The sequence below is a fragment of the Tursiops truncatus genome, chromosome 4 (assembly GCF_011762595.2).
Source record: "Tursiops truncatus isolate mTurTru1 chromosome 4, mTurTru1.mat.Y, whole genome shotgun sequence".
Taxonomy (NCBI): Eukaryota; Metazoa; Chordata; class Mammalia; order Artiodactyla; family Delphinidae; genus Tursiops; species Tursiops truncatus.
The window spans coordinates 71,042,834-71,062,849 of record NC_047037.1 but is presented as its reverse complement, the minus strand read 5'-3'; the positions used below and the strand labels follow the sequence as shown (position 1 = coordinate 71,062,849).

Sequence of the window (20,016 nt, the reverse complement as noted above, 5' to 3'; positions counted from 1 at the left end):
AGGCTGGAGGTGGAGGAACATGGCGGCAGCCGAGGTGAGGGCCACTATCAGGATGACAGAGCAGAAGGAGACAAGAAGCCTGGGTCCACTGATACCTCTCCAGCCCTGGCCTTCTGGAAGTCTTTGCCCTTCTAATTGCGATGCAGTCCTGATACATTGGCTTATCAAGGCTAAGAATGCCCCTGAGGGGTTAAGTCCGAATTCCATAATATAAAATAGCATTGCCCTGGAGGGTCACCTCTCCCCGGGAGGCTCTTGTGGTGGCAGTAAACTGCTAGTCGCCCAAACCACTTACTCTAAGGGCTATGCCAATCTCACAGGTGGTACAAGTTATACTCAGGGTAGGCAGTAAACTTGCCGAGGGGTGAATCCGAAAGAGGTGGCCTCCAGATTCAGAGGACGAGAGCTTGCTGATTTCCATCCTAACTTAGAAGAGCAATCAGATGGGGTGGAGAGGTTGCAATCCAGCATTTCCCCACAGGCCTGTGGAAGAACCAGCTGGTCCCCGGAGCACTGGCATCCAGGAACTCACCGGGCCACATTCGAGACACCACCCTGTGCTGGCCAAGGCATTAATGCTGGTTTCTCTTCCCTCCTTCCGGTCTTTGTCTCTATCCCTTTTGTTCCTTCCGTCACGAATCAGCAACAATAACCAGTTACCCAGCTTTCTGCTGAGAGGAGTCAGGAGTCAGCTTGACAGCCTGAATCTAACAAGATGGGTTTAGGAAGGACAAATGTGGATGACGCAAGGGCAGCTGGGGAGGAAGGAGGTCTCACACAGCAGCACCTGTGAAAAAAAATTAGTCTGATCAACTACGAATCACAACTGATGTGGCCGCCAAAAGAAGCTATGTGAGCCTAGGCTGGACAGGAATAGGGAGGCAAGGGTCACTCTCCATTCTGCCCAGGTCAGGCTGCCCTGGAGTATCACACGCCATGCCTGGGCAGGCAGAGCTGAGCACTGGGGCTGAGCCAGCTGGTGTGTGTAACCAGAAGCCGGGAAGTAGTGTCCTGGGTGGAGCCAGAGCCTTGAGAAATCCAAAATCTGAGGGCTGTATAGAGCCAGGAAGCAGAGCAGGTTGTCAGGGCAGGGACCGCATCCGGCCACTTCTGGGGAGGTTTCATCTGGATAGGTGCTGTGTACCAGGTGACTGCTGCTCTGAGCCATGTAGGGTAGGGGAGGGGGATGTTCTGTTTCGGGCACCACATCTCAAGAAAGAGCTCAGGCCAAATGGGCATCATTCAGGTGGGAAACCTGGATGCTGAGTGGGAAAACCATGGGAGATGAGCAATGAAAAAACATGCAGATGCAATAAGAGAAGTCAGGGGTATTAGGATGGCATAGTATCACCAGGGATAAGAGATTAACTTGTTCAGTATGAATACAGAAGGCAGAGCCAGGAACAAGGGGTGGCATTTACAGAGGAAAGATTTGTGCCCAGTATGAAGAAGGACTTTATAATAGCACTGTCCAAAGACAGGTCTGCTGTGAGAGGTACTGACTACCCCATGGCTGGAGATATTCAAATAGAGGCTGTAAGGTCACTTGTTAAGGATGAGATCAAAGGATCACCCACAGGTGGGGACTGGAGCATGAGGCCCCCTTCCAACTGAGATTCAAGCAAAATGATCGGGCCACCCAAAGACCTCCTGTCTGATCCAGGCACAGTGATCACCCACCATTCCTTCCACCTCACACATCTGGGTCTCCCTCCCTGACCTCTGCTGACAACTTTTCCTGGAGGACAGCTAATGCACTCTGACTCAGCTCTGCCCCTGACCACCCTGTGCCCAACCCCTCAGCCTAACCAGGTGATTTCTACAATCCTTCCAGAAGACTCAGAGTCTCCTGGGATAGCCTTTCTTTCCCTTCAAATGAGCCAGAAGCTTGACTAATGCCTTACTTCCCTTTAATTTTTTAAAATAATAAAGCATTGAATATTTCATGTGATTTATTGAATACTGTACTAAAGTGAAAAAAAGAATGTTTGTATGGGTACAGAATGGTTGTATCACTCCCTTTAATTTGAGGATAAAATCTTTGTAAAAGTATTTCAACTTCCTTTGGGATTATTTTCTCCTCCATAAAAAAATCTCCAGAAATCTCTGAAAGCCATTTTTGAGACAGATTTTATCATTTCTGTGAGTCATTCACTGAAAAAAATTACAGCAAATCTTCTTTCAAAAGCCCTTTAACAGAATCAAGCTACATTCCCTCTTTGATGGGATATCAACTCTTCTTATATGATGTCCTCCAGCAGTTGAAGCCTCACCTCCAACCAAGCTTCTGTATCCTATGGAAATACTTTTAAGCAAATGCTGCTAAAAACCTCAATGCATGTTCTTCTAGATATATTTATTGGCACAGAAAATAATCAATTTTCTAGCTGCTGGGTCTTTGAATTTAACCTGCCACTTGATTTCACTCCTCTCAAATATAAAAGAAAGGGCATTATGTTTTTCCTTGCTTTAGCTGCAAAAGAAGAAAATGAGGTAGCAGAACACACTAAATTCCCTTGGAAAAGGCAATTTCCAGAAGCTCTCAAAGAAGAGCTGCTTGTTTACTTTGTACTTAATGCTTTCTCTAAATCACGCAGTTCAGTGAAGTCTCACGACATTTTAGTTAACTATAGTTTCATGTGAGAGATTTTAAAAGAGCCATTAACCAGGTGATTAAAGTAATGAGATCTGTGCCTCCTGAGGTGATGCACTAAGGGTACCACCTCACCTGAGTGGGTTTCTTCCAAACACACAAACCTGAATCTAAACACGAGGACATCCCACAGCCCACACTGAGAGACATTCTTCCAAGGTGTTAAGGTCATGAACAACAAGACTGAGGAACTGCCCCTGACAGGAAGAGAGTAAGGAGACATGACAACTAAATGTACTGGGAACCCTGGTTTGGATCCTGGACTAGGAAAATGTCCATTCGTGGGGCATCTGGTGAAACTTGAATCAAGTCTGCAGATTAGTTAATAGTATTATATCAGTGGTAATTTCCTGGTTTGGATAACTGCACTATGGTTTTGTAAGATGTTAACATTTGGGGAAGTTAGGCGAAGGGGTTACGGGAAACTTTTGTACTATTTTTACAACTTTTGTATAAGTGTAGAGTTACTTCAAGCTAAAAAGTTTAAAACAAAAATCTGATGAAAGATATTCTTCGGTGCCTTGTGTGACATGGGAAGGTCTCTGTCTTCTGACAACACCTCTGAGTGTCCTTTGCTGGTGGACAGCAGGTATTGAGGGACACCTTTGAGAGTCAAGCCTTATTATGTGTGAAGAGCTCTGCTGTGCCCAGAAAGTGCAACCCTCAAGGTCACCTCCACCCTTCATTTTCTTACCTTGTTCCATTTACTCTATCAGAGAAATTCAGGGTTTTCCTCGGGAGCTGTGACAGGGGTCTGGAGAAGCGGGCAGTCAGCACAGTGGCCACGAGAGACAGAATGGCCAGGCTCCTCCGGGTGGGTTCTGAAACACAAAATGTGTCCTCAGCATTGTGTTGCTGCCTTCAGGAGTTTAGGCAGAAGGGGCCATTCTCCTTCCAGGTTGTGAAAGTTAAAGTGGGCTCTGTTTGACCCAGGTTCAGTCAAGGCACCAGGCAGTCCCCGCCTGCCACCCTCCTCTCAAGCTACAGCCTCATATGATGAAAAGAGTCAGGAGGCTGGGACATCTAGAAACCTGGGTTCTGGTTCCAGCTGTGCCACCCGCTCATAGGGTAACCCTGGGTGAGTCATCACGCTTTTGTAGCATGAGGAGGGTGTAGCACCAGTGACCAGTGACCCTCAAACTAGGCTGTGCAGCAAGCACTGGGGCGCCCAGGGTCCCACCCCCTCAGGGATTCCAGCTCCATGAGTCCCATTCTCAGTGTTCCCCATATCCAGCAAAACATCCATCTCAATTTGCCCACATGCCTCCAGGCAGCTTTTTCAGCCCTGGGCCAGGTATCTTTGGATTCAGCTCTCCACCTTTCTCCACCCCACCGTGCACAGGGTCCAGCTCTGGGGCTGAATTCATCAGTAACTCATCACAGCATGGAGACTGAAGCTACAAAATGAGACACACTCTAATCAACCTAAATTAAAACACACACACACACTGTCTCTCCCACCACCCTACCACTCCCTTTCCACATTAAATCAAACTTGTTGCAGCAAGGCCATGTGTCAGGAAGGCTACTCAGCATAGTGACTAGCTTCGCATTATGAGTTGTAGATGGGTGTGTGCATTAGTTGTCCTCCTGTTCTGGTTAATTCCCCTCTAGTGATCCCTCCTGGCCTAAGGGAAGGAAAGGGAGGTAGGGAGGGAGCTGAGCAAGGCAATCCCAGCCCTGGGAGCTGTTGCTCTTTTCCTGGGGAGCCGTCCTAGTCTCTCTTTGCACACCTGCCTGTGGTTTGTTATACTGCCCTCAACAGTAACAAGGTTCTGCCTGAGAGGCAGCTCCTCCCCTGCCATTTTGCTGCGGTCCCTAATCTGACCACCAGTCACCTGCGCCAGTGGGTCTGTGATAAGTTCACTAACTAGCCAACAACCACAGTATTTACTGCAGAAGATAGGTGGCGGTGTTTCATCCGTTTAATCTTCAGGAGAGGAAAACAAATAGGGCTCTTTTGTCTTGCGGATCCTTCCTGGACTGTGCAGTAGGCTCTTGCTCCCACTCCGGCCCCGACTCGCCACACTCGTCTCAGCACTGCAGCCAGAAAGGTCTTTCCAACACCAGTCAGGTACGTACGTGACTCCCTTGTCTAAAAGCCTCCTCTCCATGCCTTTTTGGAGCTGGCCTCTGCCTCCCTTCCTATCCGGTACCCCCTCCCCTGTGCTCACTGCTCTGTAGCCACGCTGACCTTCTGAACATACACGGAGCTCTTTCTCGCCTCAGGGCTGTGGACCTTGCCTTTCCTCTCTATAGAGGGCTGAGTCCTTTGGACCCTTCTGACTTCAGAGAGGCTGCCCAATCCCCCATGCAACACACAGGGGTTGCTCTCCATAAGATTGCCCTTCAATCCAAGATTCCCTTGTTTCTTATCTCCCTCTTCTAGATCATAAGCTCAGTGAGGCCAGGCACCTTGTCCATCTTAGTCACCACTGAATCCCCCATGCCTGGAAGAACCTGACACAAAGGAGGCACTCAGTGAGTCCCTGCTGAGTGGGCGTGAGCTGTGTGCTCGAACCTCACCCCCATCCCCACACACAGACTGGCCCTTCATGGAAGGCACAGACCCATGCTGTGGGTGCCCCACACCCCTCCCACGTACTGACAAGCTGGCTGAGCACACACATCTCTGCCTCTTCCCTCCAGGACTGGAGTCTGAGGTCACCACCACTGGGTGATTTAAAATCCAGTCGTCTGTAATTCAAGCGCTTTCCACCCCTTCTGCTCAATGCCTGTAGCACAGAATGCCTCAGTGTTTGCCTCAATGTCTCTCCAAACAGAGAGCTGCTTTTAATTTTTTTTCCTTTGAGTCAGCAATATCTAAAAGCACTGGTGTCAAGATAGCTTAAATTGCATGAAAACTCAGCCCCTTTAATAATGCACTATTCACAATGTAATCTCTCATATACACAATGCTAGAATTTTAGATATCTTTTTCTTCTACTACTTTTTTACATTCCTTAAATATGTTGCTATCTTCACCCCAAACACAATGCTATAGGCAGTGGAATTCCTGTACTCTTCAGGGCTGTTTGTCATCTTAATGTCTTGTACTGGGCTTTAGTCTCTGTAAACAGTTTCTCAAACTTGAAATGCCACTCGGTTGCCTTTTGGTTTGGAAACAGAAATGGTCGTGGGAGGCGGGCGCTGCAAGGGGACAGGCAGAGCCCTTGTGAGGGCGGGGACCACCTCTTTAGCTTGGGATTCAATTAGCTGCTCCAGTGTGACCAAATTTATATGATACTGTTGCAAAATCAAGATGTTCACGTATTATTCTGGAATCTGGGAGAAATTTTTCGAACTCTAAGAACACTTAGGTCTGTTCTCAAGGGCACCTCCTTTCCATTGTCAGTGCAAAACCCACGTGTAGCCCACGGAAAGCATCCCCTCTCCAAAAGAAAAAAAAAAATCCTGTGTGCATCCTTGTCTTGATGCTGGGCTCACTTGCTGCATTCTGACAGGACTATCTTGCAGAAGACACAGCTGGCTGCATTCCTGTGGGTCAGGGTCAAGGTCTCCCCTGCAAGTGGCAAACATTCCCAGTACTGACATCCTCAGAAGAGGCAGGGCATCGGCAGCAAATAGGAATTCAGGAGGCAGGACTTAGGCAGGAAAGAGAATTCAAGTTTCTGGACATGAAGTCTGGAAGGGCCTTGGTACTACCAAGTGGCAGAGGGAGGTCCTGTTTCACTGGGGAGGGTGAGCTGGGTTTAAGCTAAGAACCATCCTGTGTAGGGATGCCACACTGAGGCGCTCAAAGCCCGTAACCTGTGTGAGAGACTCCAAGGTCTGACAACTGGCAGCCAGTTTCCAACATACTCTACTTGGCTATTTTGTTTGGCCTGCCTAGTGTTTTAAAAGGCAATGTAACGAGGCAGCTATTTTATGCTTGAACTCAATAACAAAAAGTTGTCACTTACTATCTCAAGCCTACCCACCACCTCTGTTAACTGCCTGGACATTGTGGGCATTGGAGTTTGAGATCTCTTACCAAATAGATGTCTATTATCCTTTGGCTATTTCCCTTCTGATCACTTAGCATAATCTTGCCTAGAAGTTCCAGCTCAGCTCAGCTCAGCTATACGTGTTAACTACAGTTATTGGAGGCTTCCTTGAGGCCATGCAAAAAGAAAACCTGACAAGTTTTAAATCCTTATTCACATAAGATGCCTATTATCCCTTAGAGAGATAACTATTCTGAAACGAAAGTCTAAAGACATTATACAGGAACACCAAATGATATTGTAGGTGACGTTCCCACTACCATTTTATCGTAAATGCAGAAGTGACTTTTATATAGCTGCCTCTAACAGGGATCTTCAATAAAAGCCAAGGATTTAACTTTATAGCCCAGTTCAGCGAAGGCAAACCTAATGCAGACACTTGGATTAGTCTGACAGACACTAGCCACCAGATTAGACTTAGGCGATGGCCATTTCTCTTCAGAGAACACACCACACTCTCAGCAATTGCCATCTTTCGGGTGTCTGTCTTGCTCAGCTGATCCCTGTCCCTTTCAGACTTGCCTATTGCCCACAGGATTTGGCCTCTGCAGCTGTAGTTGTACAGTGAGACCCTCCCCCCCACCCTCTGGCCATGGAAGAGTGGGTCAGGGAGAGACACCTGACACCAGATGAATCCATCGGTCTGTCCCCTGGCACTGTGAAAGAATGCAAAGCAGCCTCTGTGGGGCAGAGACATGTGATCTGGTTGCTGGAGTTGGGGGGAGGGGGGTGGGCAGCTATGCGACACTTGAGCCTGAAGCCAGAGAGAGAGATGGAGAAAGCCAATCTGCAAAGAGAGAAAGGAGTCAGGCACACATGTAGAAAGAAGCAGAGATGGAAGCGAAGAAGAGAGAAAAAAACAGCAGAGCCTCCTGCTCCCGAGACCCAGCTGCCCTCCTGTCTTCAGCTCTGTAAGGCATGTGATGTCTTTATTCTCTGTGTTGATTTAAGCACGTTTAATGTTTCTGTTAGTTGCAGCCAAAACAATATTGGTGAAAACACACTGAAAGCAGGTTCTTTCTGTAGATCATTATCATTAATTCTTAAGCTTGCCTGATATTCTGAGAATGCCACACTGTAGACCTCATAATGATAACAGGAACAGGAGCCTCTCCCTCTCCACTTCTGTCAAGGAAACATCTGTCCTTCCCCAAGAGAAAGTGTTACCAGAGCTATCAAAATGGCCATAATTACAACCACCAGGTTAAGCAGGCATTCCATCCCTAGGAGAACAGGGCTTGCCTACCAAATTCAAGTCAGACCTGTACACAGTAGGCACATAATATTTGAATGACTTAAGAGAGTTTTCAGCAGAGGAATACCATATCAGGCTTATATTTTAAAATGATAACTCTCACTGGGTTAAGAATAGACTGAGGATGGACAAGGGCAGAAGCAGGGAGACCATTTAGAAGCTATGGCAGTAACCCAGGACCATAACGTACAGCCAAGCAGGTTGTGCACTGCAGAACTCCAGCAAAATGTGAAGAGGTACTCCCTGGACATATATAAAAGGGCTGCCAGCCCCGGTGGAAACCATGGAGCTAATTAGATGTGGTCAGAGTCTGGCTGTGTTTTGAAGGTAAAGCCCACTGTGATTTACTGACCAATTAAATGTAGGCTATGAAGGAAGGAAGAATCAACGATATTTCCAAGATTTTTCGTGCAGATGTAAAAAAATGACATTAGTACAACTGACGGTTTAAGGAGCCATCCTATTCATAAGCGCTTACCACATTTCAAATCAGAGCGTACAAGCCCAGCATCCTGGTCCTCAGCGGGCCCCTCCAAGTCATATCTCCAACTATACTTCTCTCATCTACTCATTATACCATTTGCCACCATCTCTCAATAAGCCCTGTACTTTCCAATTTTTGTGCCTTGCTCATCCTATACCAAATCTGAGGTCTCCCTCATCCACTAAGCCCTAACTGATTCAAATAACCTCCTTCAAGAAACCTTTCCTGATCCCCTAAATCAAAAAACAATCTCTTGTTGCGGGACTTCCCTAGCAGGTCAGTGGTTAAGACGCCGCGCTCCATATTTGCATTTTCACTGCTTCCTTATGTGCCTCTGAAATAGCACTTAACCTAGGCCGGGTAGTATTAGAGGTATTTCTGCTTATAAGCATTCACAGCACCCCGCTCCGCCATCTGACCACCAGTCTCAACCTGGATTGTTTCATTGACCTCCGGCTCATCCAGAATGACTACTCTGGTGTCTGACAGGAAGCAGCCACTCTGTAAATGTGTATTGAGAGACTATGCGAGCTACACTCATTTCAAAGTTCAGCTTCCTCGCCCGCCACGGGTATATGCCCTGGGCACGGCCGGGCTGCAACGCTCTGGTAGAAAGTGCTAGGATATTTGATGCGTCATAAAGGATCCTGGCAGCCGGAAGCCCACCGTACCGAAACGTGTGCCTCTGTAACCCCTGGCAGGGTTAGACGGGAACTTTGTATCAGATGACTCTGGGCAGATTTTGGCAGACTGGTTGGAAAACACCACGCAGAGCTCAAATGAGCTCAACGTCCCGCGCGGCTCCAAACCCTCCCCCAGCAGGGCGCAGACCGCCCGGGTCTCTGTCTCTGACAGGGACGCCCTGTCAGAGACGGGGGACGCCAGAGACTCGCCGGCGCCAACTCGCCCAGCGCGCCGGCAGCCCCGCGTCCGGGTCAATCGCAGGGCCGCAGCCCCTTCCGGCAGACCAGAGGCTGGGAGCCGAGGGGGCTCGGCCCGAGCCACGCTCCCATTGGCTGAGACCGCACCGCCCAGACCAAGTTGAGCTGTTCCCGCACCTGTGAGCGGCAGAGGCTCCGGGCCTTCCCCGGCCGCGGGCCCACCACCAACCCAGCATCTCCGGCCTGCTCCCCCGGCGCCCCCAACTTGCTCGGTCCTCCTCCTCCCCCGGTCCTGCGGCCTCTGCGGTCCTGCAGTAACAGCCGGCTCAGCTCCTGCTCAAGGAAACCGGACCGGCGGCCTGACTGCTGTCCAGCATCCTTCCCGAGGGCGCAGCTTGAGGGGAGGAAGCACTCCCCCTCCCCCCCAACCAAGTTCCCGAGAACAGAGCCTCGTGGAGGACGCGGCAGGAGGACGAGGGATGAGGGAACAACCAGAGAGATGCGGTGAGTAAGGGAGCAGTGCCTAGATCTCAGGCTAGAAGGCAGGGCTACTGGCTTCGGTCCTGGCTCGGCCTCTGACTACGATGTGACCTTGGGCCGGTTTCTTCCCTTCTCCGGGCTGGGCTCGTCTTCTGTAAAATGCGGCGTCAGAGAAGGATAAGTGTTGAGGGTTTCACCTGGGAGACTCGGGGCCGCGTGTTCAACCTAGGCCTCCCCCTGACAAGCACATTTTCTGAATAACAAACGTCAGGCTGGGCTCCCAGAGCACGGACGGAAGGCCCAGGAGGGCGGATGATAAGGATCACCTGGGGTTGAGAAGGCTCTGGGCGGGATCGGTCCATCTTTACATCGTTACTTCGGCCGCGGCCGCAGGGCCCAGCCTACAGGACTTGGTGCCCCCTTTTCCACTCGCATCCCCGCGACCCGAGTAAAGGGCAGTGCAAGTCCAAACCAAACCGAGCATCACGCCGGTTTAGGGGGGCGCCGGCTCATCACGCCCGAGCTTCAGAGATGCGGACCCCTCCTCTTACCACAAACCAAACTGGCGCGGGGGCTCCAGCTGCTGAAGGCTCAGCTGGTGCGTTCGCAGGTACCCGCGCTCGCCTCTTGTACCACCGGGCGCTACCGCCGTTTCCTTCTCGAAGCGCCTTACTGGCTCCCACTCCTGCGGCCTCCAGCCTCAGCTGCCGGGGTGCGCCTGCGCCCAGGGGCTTTGCTCCGTAGGGCTGCGCGGGGCGGAGCCCGACGGCTGGCGCGCAGGGGCGGGAAGCCTCTGCGCCGCCTCCTTCGCCTTGCGTCGTCAGGCCTGGCCCTCCTCCCGCAGAGGGTATTCCTATTCGCTAGGCGCCCGGCCCGGGATTAACCCACTACCGCCCATTTTAGGTCTAAACCGCGCTCTGATCTCCTCCACCTCCATCCTGGTTCTGGAAAGAGCGGGGAACGATATCACCCCGCGGGTTGCGGGTAGGGAGGTGGAGGTGCCGCTCCAGGAAGTGAGAAAACCTGGTGAGGTTGAGGCGCCTTTCCAGGTCCTACGCCCACTTGCTGTCTTTGGAGCTTATTGGGGTGGGTTGGTTTGTTGGTTTGTTTTTAAATTTGTCGTTTGGTCAGATGAAATTTATTTAAAATTTTCTTCCTACGATTTTAAAAAATAATTTAAGAATAGCACAGCTTCCCAGAGTTTCAACAACGGAACATCGGAGGCCAATCTGTCACAGATCAGGCTCCCCTGCCAAGTTTCCAGGATGAGAAACCGGCTGAGGAGAAGGAACCTATCAGGGCAAATTAGTGGCAGAGCTATGTTTAGGTCAAATTATAGAGAAGGGCTGATTGGAAAGGGACCAGGCAGATGAAAACAGGAAGGAAGGAAGGGCCTGATGGGGCTTTAAAGAAACCTGTCAGCTCCGTTACGTGAGCTTCTTGAGGGCTGAGGCTGTATCTTCCTTATCTCTGGCTCCTGGCATGTAGAGCTTTGAAGACCAGGAGAATCATGAAGGTAGGATGCACTTGGTTCTCCGTACCCATTTCACAGACCGACTCAAGCTTGCATCAGCGCTGTGGTTCAGAATAGTCACTGTTACAGCATGCCATAGCCATAACAAATCCTTATATTGGGTCACCAGGTTACACCTTGAGGGTTATGCACTGCTAGAAAAGCAGTTAACTAAAGGAAGAGTTAATATTTCCACTAGGAAAACCATAGATCCTGACTTTGGACTGAGAATTAATGGAAATAAAGTTCTATTCATGAAAGACAAGGACAGGACAGTTGATCTGTCTACGGTTATATCCGACTCCACCTGTGGCTGACCTCACACCTTCCCAGCCCCACTTTTTATTCCAGTTTTGCTCTGGCAACCAGCTGCATACAGGTGAAACCTGAGAGCACCTTGCCTCAGCTGTACCTGGTATCTTCCCCACTCGGGGCTTCTCTGTCACTGCAGCCTGGGCCCCCTACAGGAAGCCGAAGCCCATTTTGACACATGCATAAACTTGGAAGTGCAAAGGAATTAACAGGTCCTAGGACGACGTTTGACCAAGGCAGACAGGAGCTGGTGGAGAACTATGCCACCCTTTTCGTTCTTCCAGTGGGCAGTTCCAAGGTACGTTTTGTACAGCACCTAAGATGATAGACCCCTGGCTGCCCACAGTAGTGCCCAACTTGATCAGCTCAATAATGCACCCTTGGATCGCTTTTCTCTTTCCTGTCTTGACTGTTTGACTCTTCCAACTCCTCCACACCTGTTCCTCGGGACTCGTTCCCAAAATAAACTACCTGTATCATGAAGGTAGGATGCACTCTGAACAAGTTCTTGTTCAGAGTTTGTTTTGGGGTGAGGGGGGAACCCAGACTAAGCCAATGGTTAATCCAAAAGAGTCATCTCAACAGGGAACTATATTCAGTATTCTGTGATAAACCATAATGGAAAAGAATATGAAAAAGAATGTATATATATGTACAACTGAATCACTTTGCTGAACAGTAGAAATTAACAACATTGTAAATCAACTATACTTGAATAAAATAAATTAAAAACCACACACACACAAAGAAGACCCCAAAAAAACCCAAAAAACCCCAGAGGCATCTCAGCCCAACTTTCGGGGTCATTCTCAGCAGACCTTTCCCAAGTCTGCTAATGAGGAATCCATTTGTTCTGTTTGAGCTGTTGCTCTTTTTATTGCCCTACTGCCCTGCCCTTTAGGGCATCATTAATAAACTCTCAGAGGCAGGCAGGAAGTATCAGAGACTCCCAGGAGACAGGGCCAGCTGAAGGGCTGGGTCTAGGTTAGCATTGGACAAAGCCATTCTCGGCCTTACCTTAAACGTTTTCCCTCCTTCCAAGGTAGGTCCTGTTTGCTGACCTTGAAACGAGAAACTTTCAGCTCTGGGGTTGAACATGGAAGCAGAGACAGGGTGGGACCCAGGTCACTCCCAGCACAGCATGTGCCCAGAATACGTCTCTTTTTTGCCCTCCCTTTCCCCCTTGCCCCTGCTGTAAAAGCAGTTCCTCTGCCCAGATACAAGGTCTCAGGCCAGGGTCTTTGGCACCTAGCACACTTCATCTCATTTCAATACCAAGAGGGTGCTGTTGCAAATTACTAAGCTAGGTTTGGGAGGAAAGAGCCCTTAGTCCCAGCCTTCAAGAAGGGAAATGAGACATGTACATAAGCGAAATGAATCCTTAGAAGCCCTGTAAGTCCTCTAAAAGAGGGACTTGTAAGTGTAGTGGGAGCTCTGGTGAGGCTTCAGGACAGGATCTGTAGAAAGGTAGCATCCTGAAAGACTCTCAGAATGAAGTCCCCTCAACAGATCCCCCTCCTAATGGATTACTCATTAGCAGACTTGGGAAAGGTTTGCTGAGAAGGACCTTGAAAGGTGGGCTGAGATGCCTCTTTTGGATTAACCATTGGCTTAGTCTGGGTTCCCCCTTGAAACAGACCCCTGTCCAGAGAGCCACAGTGTTTGCTCCTGTCCTTCTATCAGCTCCTAATTGCCTCCTAGCTCACACCCTTCTTGAATCCCAGATCAGACTAATCATTCATCTTCCTAGGCCCCAGCCCTCCTCTGCTAGATCTGGCCCTGCCCCATCTCTGAATACCCCTGCTCTTCTCTGTCTTCAGTGTTGTGTCTAACACCAGATGGTGCAAGTTAAATCCTGCCCTTAGCCAGCCACGTGGGAACCCTCCAGGAGCCCACGAGTGCAGTGCTCTGTGCTGAGTTCTACTGGGGGGTAGAGAATCACACCATTTACCATCCCAAACACTACAGGTCTTCCGTTTGTTTAATGCAACTGAATTTTCTTTAAAAAAAAAAATTTTTTTTTTTTTTTGGCTAGAAATCGTGTCCTTAATCTGCAGAATTTTAGAAGTGTCAAGTAGCTTTTTCTATAATTTACAGTGAAGGAACGAAAAAGCCCAATGTACTATTCTAAACAAACTGTGATGCTCAGAATCTTGTGTGCTGAAGAGCCCTGGATCCTAACATGACCATAACACTGAATTTTGCCCATGGATGAGAAGTGGAGACCCAACCTTCTCCCTGCAGTGACTGAGCAAGTAGAACGAGGGCTTGGACCTTATGGGGAAATAAAGGGGTGTATCGGACACCCACATCCCCACTCCCTTTCTGCCTCTTGACTCTAATGTATTTAATTAAAATGATTGTTTGTTTAAGCCACAGAGTTGTGGGTTTTTTTCTTTTTGTGTGTGTATTGCAGAGGGGGGAGTAGTTTGGAAATTTAACCAAAGTTATTTTGAGGTAATTGGGACCTTTGAAGAGGGAAAAGTATGAGGAAATAAAAAAACAAGTGTGTCCCCACCTCTGCCCATCCACCCCAAGCTACAGCACTGCATGAAACCCCTTCCTTTGTGCAGCTTAGCTTGATCAAGCCCTTAGATCCCAGGCATTGTGCTTTGTGTTGAGGATGCAGTGATAACCCAGTGCGGGGTCTCTGTCTTCAAGTAATACAATTTAGCAGCTAATGACTGATCGCTGCGTACCAAACACTATGCCAAGTGCTTTGTGTGCATTTTTTCACTTAATCTCTGCAGCAGTCCTAAAAGTGACCTAAGAATATCCCCATTTTCCATCTGAGGAAGTTGAGGCCCAGAGAGGTCAAATAATTGCCCACAGCAACACAGCTAGGAAGTGGCAGAGACAGAGTGCGCACAAGTCTGTCCCACTCCAAAGACTTTCTTTTAGCACATCGCCAACTGTTCTAAGGTTCTTGCTTTGACAAAACGGATAAAAATTCCAGTTTATAAGGCTATTTGGAGTACAGAATTTTTTATAACCAGTTGGGCATTGTTTTGTGAGTAATCCTAACAGAAGCTGGAATTGCTTTGTTACATTGAAGTTCCTTTCGGTGAGTACAGTACAGAAGCCAAGATCTGATGCACTCAACTAGGGAAAGAAATTATAGGTCCTAATTGGACTTATAAACTTTGAAAGACAAAAATATGGGACAAAATTCTCAACCCTTAAAGCTGATTTAATTTTCTGAACTTCAAATCTATTTTTTAAATAATAGTTAATATGTATAGTTAATATAAATGTTTTTAAAACCACATGCTTATTTTGATTAATATCTTTTCATTTTTTTCCCCAATGAATGTGTATTATTTATATTTTCTGCTTGTTGCTACCAGTGACAGAGCCTATTATTTCAAAAGGGAAATCAAATTACAAAGCTGCTGCTTCCCACTTTTGGGTTGCCAGTACCTCTTTCCAAAGGTCTATTTGTTGAGAAGGTTATACTTCAGATTCACTTTGCTAGTCTTATTTTCTTTTCAACACAAATGGCCCAAGGATATTCTCTTGCTAGCAATTTCTCTAACAGTAAATTTTGAGACAAGACCAATATATAATATCTAGAAATTAATGAACACAGAACAATATTTCTATGTTGCTCACTAGAGAATTTCACTTTATAATTACCTTTGTTCTGAAATAAATTAATTTTAAAAGCTCACCAAAAAAAAAAAAAAAAGGCCTATTTGTTCCTCCCCAACGCCCTCCCCTCACACCAGGCTCCTCCCAAGACTGGATGGTTTTCCTTCTGCCAAGAGTCTACACGCTCAGCATTTGCTCACCTTGGCCAGCTGTAGCAAGGCTCCCTCAGCACTATCAGCACGCAGGTCCAGGCAAGATACAAGCCAGATACACCTGGAATCCTCTTAATTCTCAGTTGATAAGATGTAATAGACACCCCTGGAAACTTCTTCCAGGCTTTACGTGTATTATTTCAATGCTTGTCTTTAGCTGGGAAGGGAAACTCTCACATTCATATGATAAGCAAGGCCAACTACTGATAAAATACAATATTTAGAGTTCTGATGTTTGTGTGTTTGTCGCTGAATAGGCAAAGTTCAGCTTCATAACTTTGTTTTGAGCTTAAAATGTCTGTGAGTTCGGCCCTCTGACAAGTGGAGGGTCAAGGGTGGATGCCACTGCCTAGGGATGCATAAGAAAAAATGATGCCAAAGGGCAGCTCCAGCTGACTCCATGGTGAGCTCTCCCTGCCAGGATGTGTGGGCATAAATGAGCATAGGAACTGGCCTGAACAGAATGAGAACTATCCAGAGAGTGCCCTGAGCACAACCCAGACTCGGGACCTGAGAAAGATTGTAAGATTGCTCTGGACAGGGTCAGCTGCAAGAAGGTAGGGCCAAAACATACCTCTTAAACATCACAATCAGGTGAGGAAGAGTATCTATGCAATACAGGAGATCCCTTCAGGGTGTTTCTTAGTATTACCATACTTTGTAATTAAAGTCAATGGAAAGTTACAACAGCTGAATTCAGGCAGTACTACTAATGGTCTAGACTCTTCATAAATAAAGTTTGGGTCACCCCACCCATACATGGTAAAGAACCATGACCTGCCGAGGGCAAAGGGAACATGGAATGGGCAGTGGCAAAAAGTAATTATAAATACCAGGTACAACCATGTGACCAGTTGCAGAACAAGGACTGTAATTGTCATGAGTATTTCTTATTTTGTTATGAATATGTGTGTGTGTAATATCTTTCCTTTCTTTTCTCTCTTATCCCCTTATCATGTAACATGAGATACTTTGACTCATATATCATAGTATTGTTAACTTCACATCATAGTATTTAAGTTATGGGACATCAAGAAGAGTGAACATCACCTAAGGACTCTGTGTCCTCTTTCGGGGAAAGTGTTAGTGCATTTTTAGTTGTATACAGGAGAGTTGTATCATGTAGTTTGAATTATGACCTTGTTATTGTCTTTATTTGGAGAATAAGTATGGTCTAAGGAGATGTATATGGGTGCCAAGTTGACAAGGAGTGAACTGTGATGGTTAATTTTATTTTTTAAAATTACTTAATTTAAAAAAAAATTTATTGCTGTGTTGGGTCTCCATTGCTGCGCACGGGCTTTCTCTAGTTGCGGCGAGCAGGGGCTACTCTTCGTTGCAGTACGCAGGCTTCTCATTGCAGTGGCTTCTCTTGTTGCGGAGCACGGGCTCTAGGCACGTGGGCTTCAGTAGCTGTGGCACGCGGGCTCAGTAATTGTGGCCCACAGGCTCTAGAGCACAGGCTCAGTAGTTGTGGCACATGGGATTCGTTGCTCCGCAGCATGTGGGATCTTCCCAGACCAGGGATCGAACGTGTCCCCTGCATTGGCAGGCAGATTCTTAACCACTGCACCACCAGGGAAGCCCTGTGATGGTTAATTTTATGTGTCAACTTGGCTAGGCCACAGTGCCCATATATTTGGTCAAACATTATCCCAAATGTCTCTGTGAAATTGTTTTTGAATGAGATTAACATTTAAATTGGTGGACTTTGAGTAAAGCAAATTATCCTCCATAATGTGGGTGGGCCTCATCCAACCAAATGAAGGCCTTAGAGAAAGACTGACCTCCTCAGAAGGAGAAGGAATTCTGCTGGCAGACTACCTCTGGCTCAAATTGCAACTCCTCCCTGTGTCTCTACCTTGCCAGCATAACCTAGATTTTGGACTTGCCAAGTCTCTACACGTGAGCCAACTCCTTAAAATCAATCTCTCTCTCTGTGTGTGTGTGTCTCTCTCTTTTTTTTTTTTTTTTTTGCGGTACGCGGGCCTCTCACTGTTGTGGCCTCTCCTGTTGCGAAGCACAGGCTCCGGACGCGCAGGCTCAGCGGCCATGGCTCACGGGCCCAGCCGCTCCACGGCATGTGGGATCTTCCCGGACCGCGGCACGAACCCGTGTCCCCTGCATCGGCAGGCGGACTCTCAACCACTGCGCCACCAGGGAAGCCTTCTCTCTCTCTTAACATCCATATACAGCCTGTTGGTTTGTTCCTCAGGAGAATGCTGACTAATACACCCACTCAAAGTGGTCTGCTTCCCTGATTGGACCCTGATACAGCATTGAAATAGATCCCTTTATTCTAGGATTGGTCCCTCTTTCTGTTTGGGAGGGCAGAAGTCAACAGGAGCAGGGAGGGGCCTTGCTCAGGAGCCTGGAGCACAGGCCAGAGGTAGGAGGGTTGGTCCCAGGCCAAGGCGGGACATGGCAAAGCTTGCTTTTCACCCTCTCCATCCCCTGAGATCTCTGTGGGGTGGACAGACAGACACTTCCTCAGCTTACTCCACTCCAGGGTGGCTTGGGCCAGGTGCTCTAACAGGCAAAACCATGAGGCTCTGGAAGGATGGAAGAGGGAGCTATTCCTTCAGATTGGGGCCAGTGAACAGGCTTCATGGAGGAGGCGACTGCCTTGGATCTCAGATTATAAAATAGGTAGGATATTTTTTCCTCCGAATTTTTATTTTGAAAAAGTTTAAACACACAAAAAAAATGAAGGAAGAGTATGATGAACACCCATATAGCGATAATCTAGATTCACCAATTGTTAACAGTTTGTCACATTTCCTTCTTCTCTATATATATACGCATACACATACACATATACACTTTGCTGAGTCATTTGAATATACATTGCAGACATCATAACACATCACTCCCAAATATTTCAGCATGTATCTCAAAAGAACAAGGCAATTCTCCCACACAGTCATGACACTATTGTCACATTCAAGAAATTTAATATTGATAACAATAATATGATTTAATTAATCTATACTCAAATTCCTTCAATTATCCCAATAATGTCCTTTATAGTTTTATAGTTTTTTCCCTTAATCAAGGACCATGGCTTACATTTAGTTATCATGTCTCTTTAGTTTCCTTTAATCTAAAACAATACCCTGCCTTTTCTTTTTTGGAGGGGAGGGTCTTTCATCACATTGACAGTTTGATGAGTTCAGGCTAGTTGTTTTGTAAAATATCCCAAATCTGGATTTGTTTGATCATTTCCTCATGATTGGATCCTGGCTAGACATTCTTGGTAGGCATACTATACAGGTGATTCTACCTACTACATAGGTGGAATTTGGACAGACTGAGATGGGGAAGGATACACCAGACATAAGGAAGAGCAAATATTTTGTCCCTTAGGTGTGAAAAAGGCAAGCATGTCTGGGAATAGCTGTGGCCACAGGGAGTTGCACTGTGGCATGGGGCATGTGGGCAGTAGGCAGGAGAAGGATAAGCGTTGGGACAGTCAGGGAAGTTTGGTCCATATTCACTGGCCTCTGTTCAGAGGGCACTGGGTAATCACAGCCTCTGGAGGCATATTAGCTTTTCATAAAAGAGCCTCAAAGACCAAAAAGCCTTCAAGACCCAAACAAATGAGTCTCAAATTGTGGGGTGTTAGCCTCGGAAGAGACTGTGAACAATGGGGCCTTCCCAAGCACCCCCCAGTATACAACATATTATTAATTGGAAAAAAGAGAAAATCTCAAATAAAAAGGAGCACAATTACTTTTCATGTGATTCCTCTTCTTTCACTATTTTCTACAGTTCTGTCGTTAGCCATTTTCCTCAGAGGTGTTTCCTCAGACGTGTTTCCTTCAGCCCCTCACATTCTTTCCTCTCCCTTCTCTCTCCTTCCCAGTCACCCAAGCCAAAAACCCGAGATTCCCCCAGATGTCCTCCCCTTCATCCCTCACATCCAGCCTGCTTGGTCCAGCCACCTGTGGCTGGTGCTGCAGGAGACTGTGGGAGAAGTCAGAGAAGGACCAGGTTGTCAGGTACTGGCTATCAGACTGCCCTCTAGGGCAGCTCCAGCCAGGGGTCTTGGGATATGCCCAAAGGCAGATCACTTCGAAAGGCCCTGACTCAGGATGGGGATACAGAATTGGACAGGAAGCTGTGACCCAAGCCAGTGGCCAAACGTTTGGAGGAGGAGCTTGTAGAAATGAAGAGAGTCTGCTAATTCAAAAAATACATGCACCACAATGTTCATAGCGTCACGATTCACAAAAGCCAAGACATGGAAGCAACCTAAATGTCCATCGACAAATGAATGGATAAAGAAGATGTGATACACGCACAAACACACGCACACACAATATGGAATACTACTCAGCCATAAAAGGAATGAAATAATGCCATTTGCAGTAACATGGCTGGACCTAGAGATTATCATACTAAGGGAAGTAAGTCAGACAGAGAAAAACAAATATCATATGATATCACTTATATGTGGAATCTGAAAAATGATGCAAATGAACTTATTTACAAAACAGAAGCAGACTCACAGACATAGAAAACAAACTTATCGTTACCAGAGTGGAAAGGGAACAGGGAGGGATAAATTAGAAGCTTGGGATAAACAGATAAACACTACTTTATATAAAATAAATAAAAAAAACAAG

The 20,016-nt window shown here is 47.3% G+C and overlaps 3 protein-coding genes and 1 pseudogene across 7 annotated transcripts in view; 3 read left to right on the top strand and 1 right to left on the bottom strand.

Annotated features, from left to right (window-relative positions):
* The window catches only part of BDH1 (3-hydroxybutyrate dehydrogenase 1), a 36,114-nt gene extending 24,870 nt beyond the window's left edge, over positions 1-11,244 (bottom strand). The window contains 3 exon segments of the mRNA XM_073804642.1: positions 3,348-3,474; positions 10,312-10,343; positions 11,192-11,244. Coding sequence (XP_073660743.1) covers positions 3,348-3,474; positions 10,312-10,343; positions 11,192-11,244 — 212 coding nt within the window.
* The window catches only part of APOD (apolipoprotein D), an 89,137-nt gene continuing 73,709 nt past the window's right edge, over positions 4,589-20,016 (top strand). For 3 of the 5 annotated variants that reach the window (XM_019922201.3, XM_019922204.3, XM_019922205.3), the window contains exon 1: positions 4,589-4,727. The gene's annotated coding sequence lies outside the window, so the exon portion shown is untranslated. The other 2 variants (XM_073804057.1, XM_019922202.3) reach the window with 2 other exon arrangements.
* Positions 4,616-20,016, top strand: part of LOC117312154 (small integral membrane protein 29-like) — a 30,412-nt gene continuing 15,011 nt past the window's right edge. The window contains exon 1 of the mRNA XM_033855648.2: positions 4,616-4,727. The gene's annotated coding sequence lies outside the window, so the exon portion shown is untranslated. The remainder of the gene's footprint in view (positions 4,728-20,016) is intronic.
* LOC109547796 (ubiquitin-conjugating enzyme E2 L3 pseudogene) overlaps positions 4,624-20,016 on the top strand; it is a 60,355-nt pseudogene continuing 44,962 nt past the window's right edge.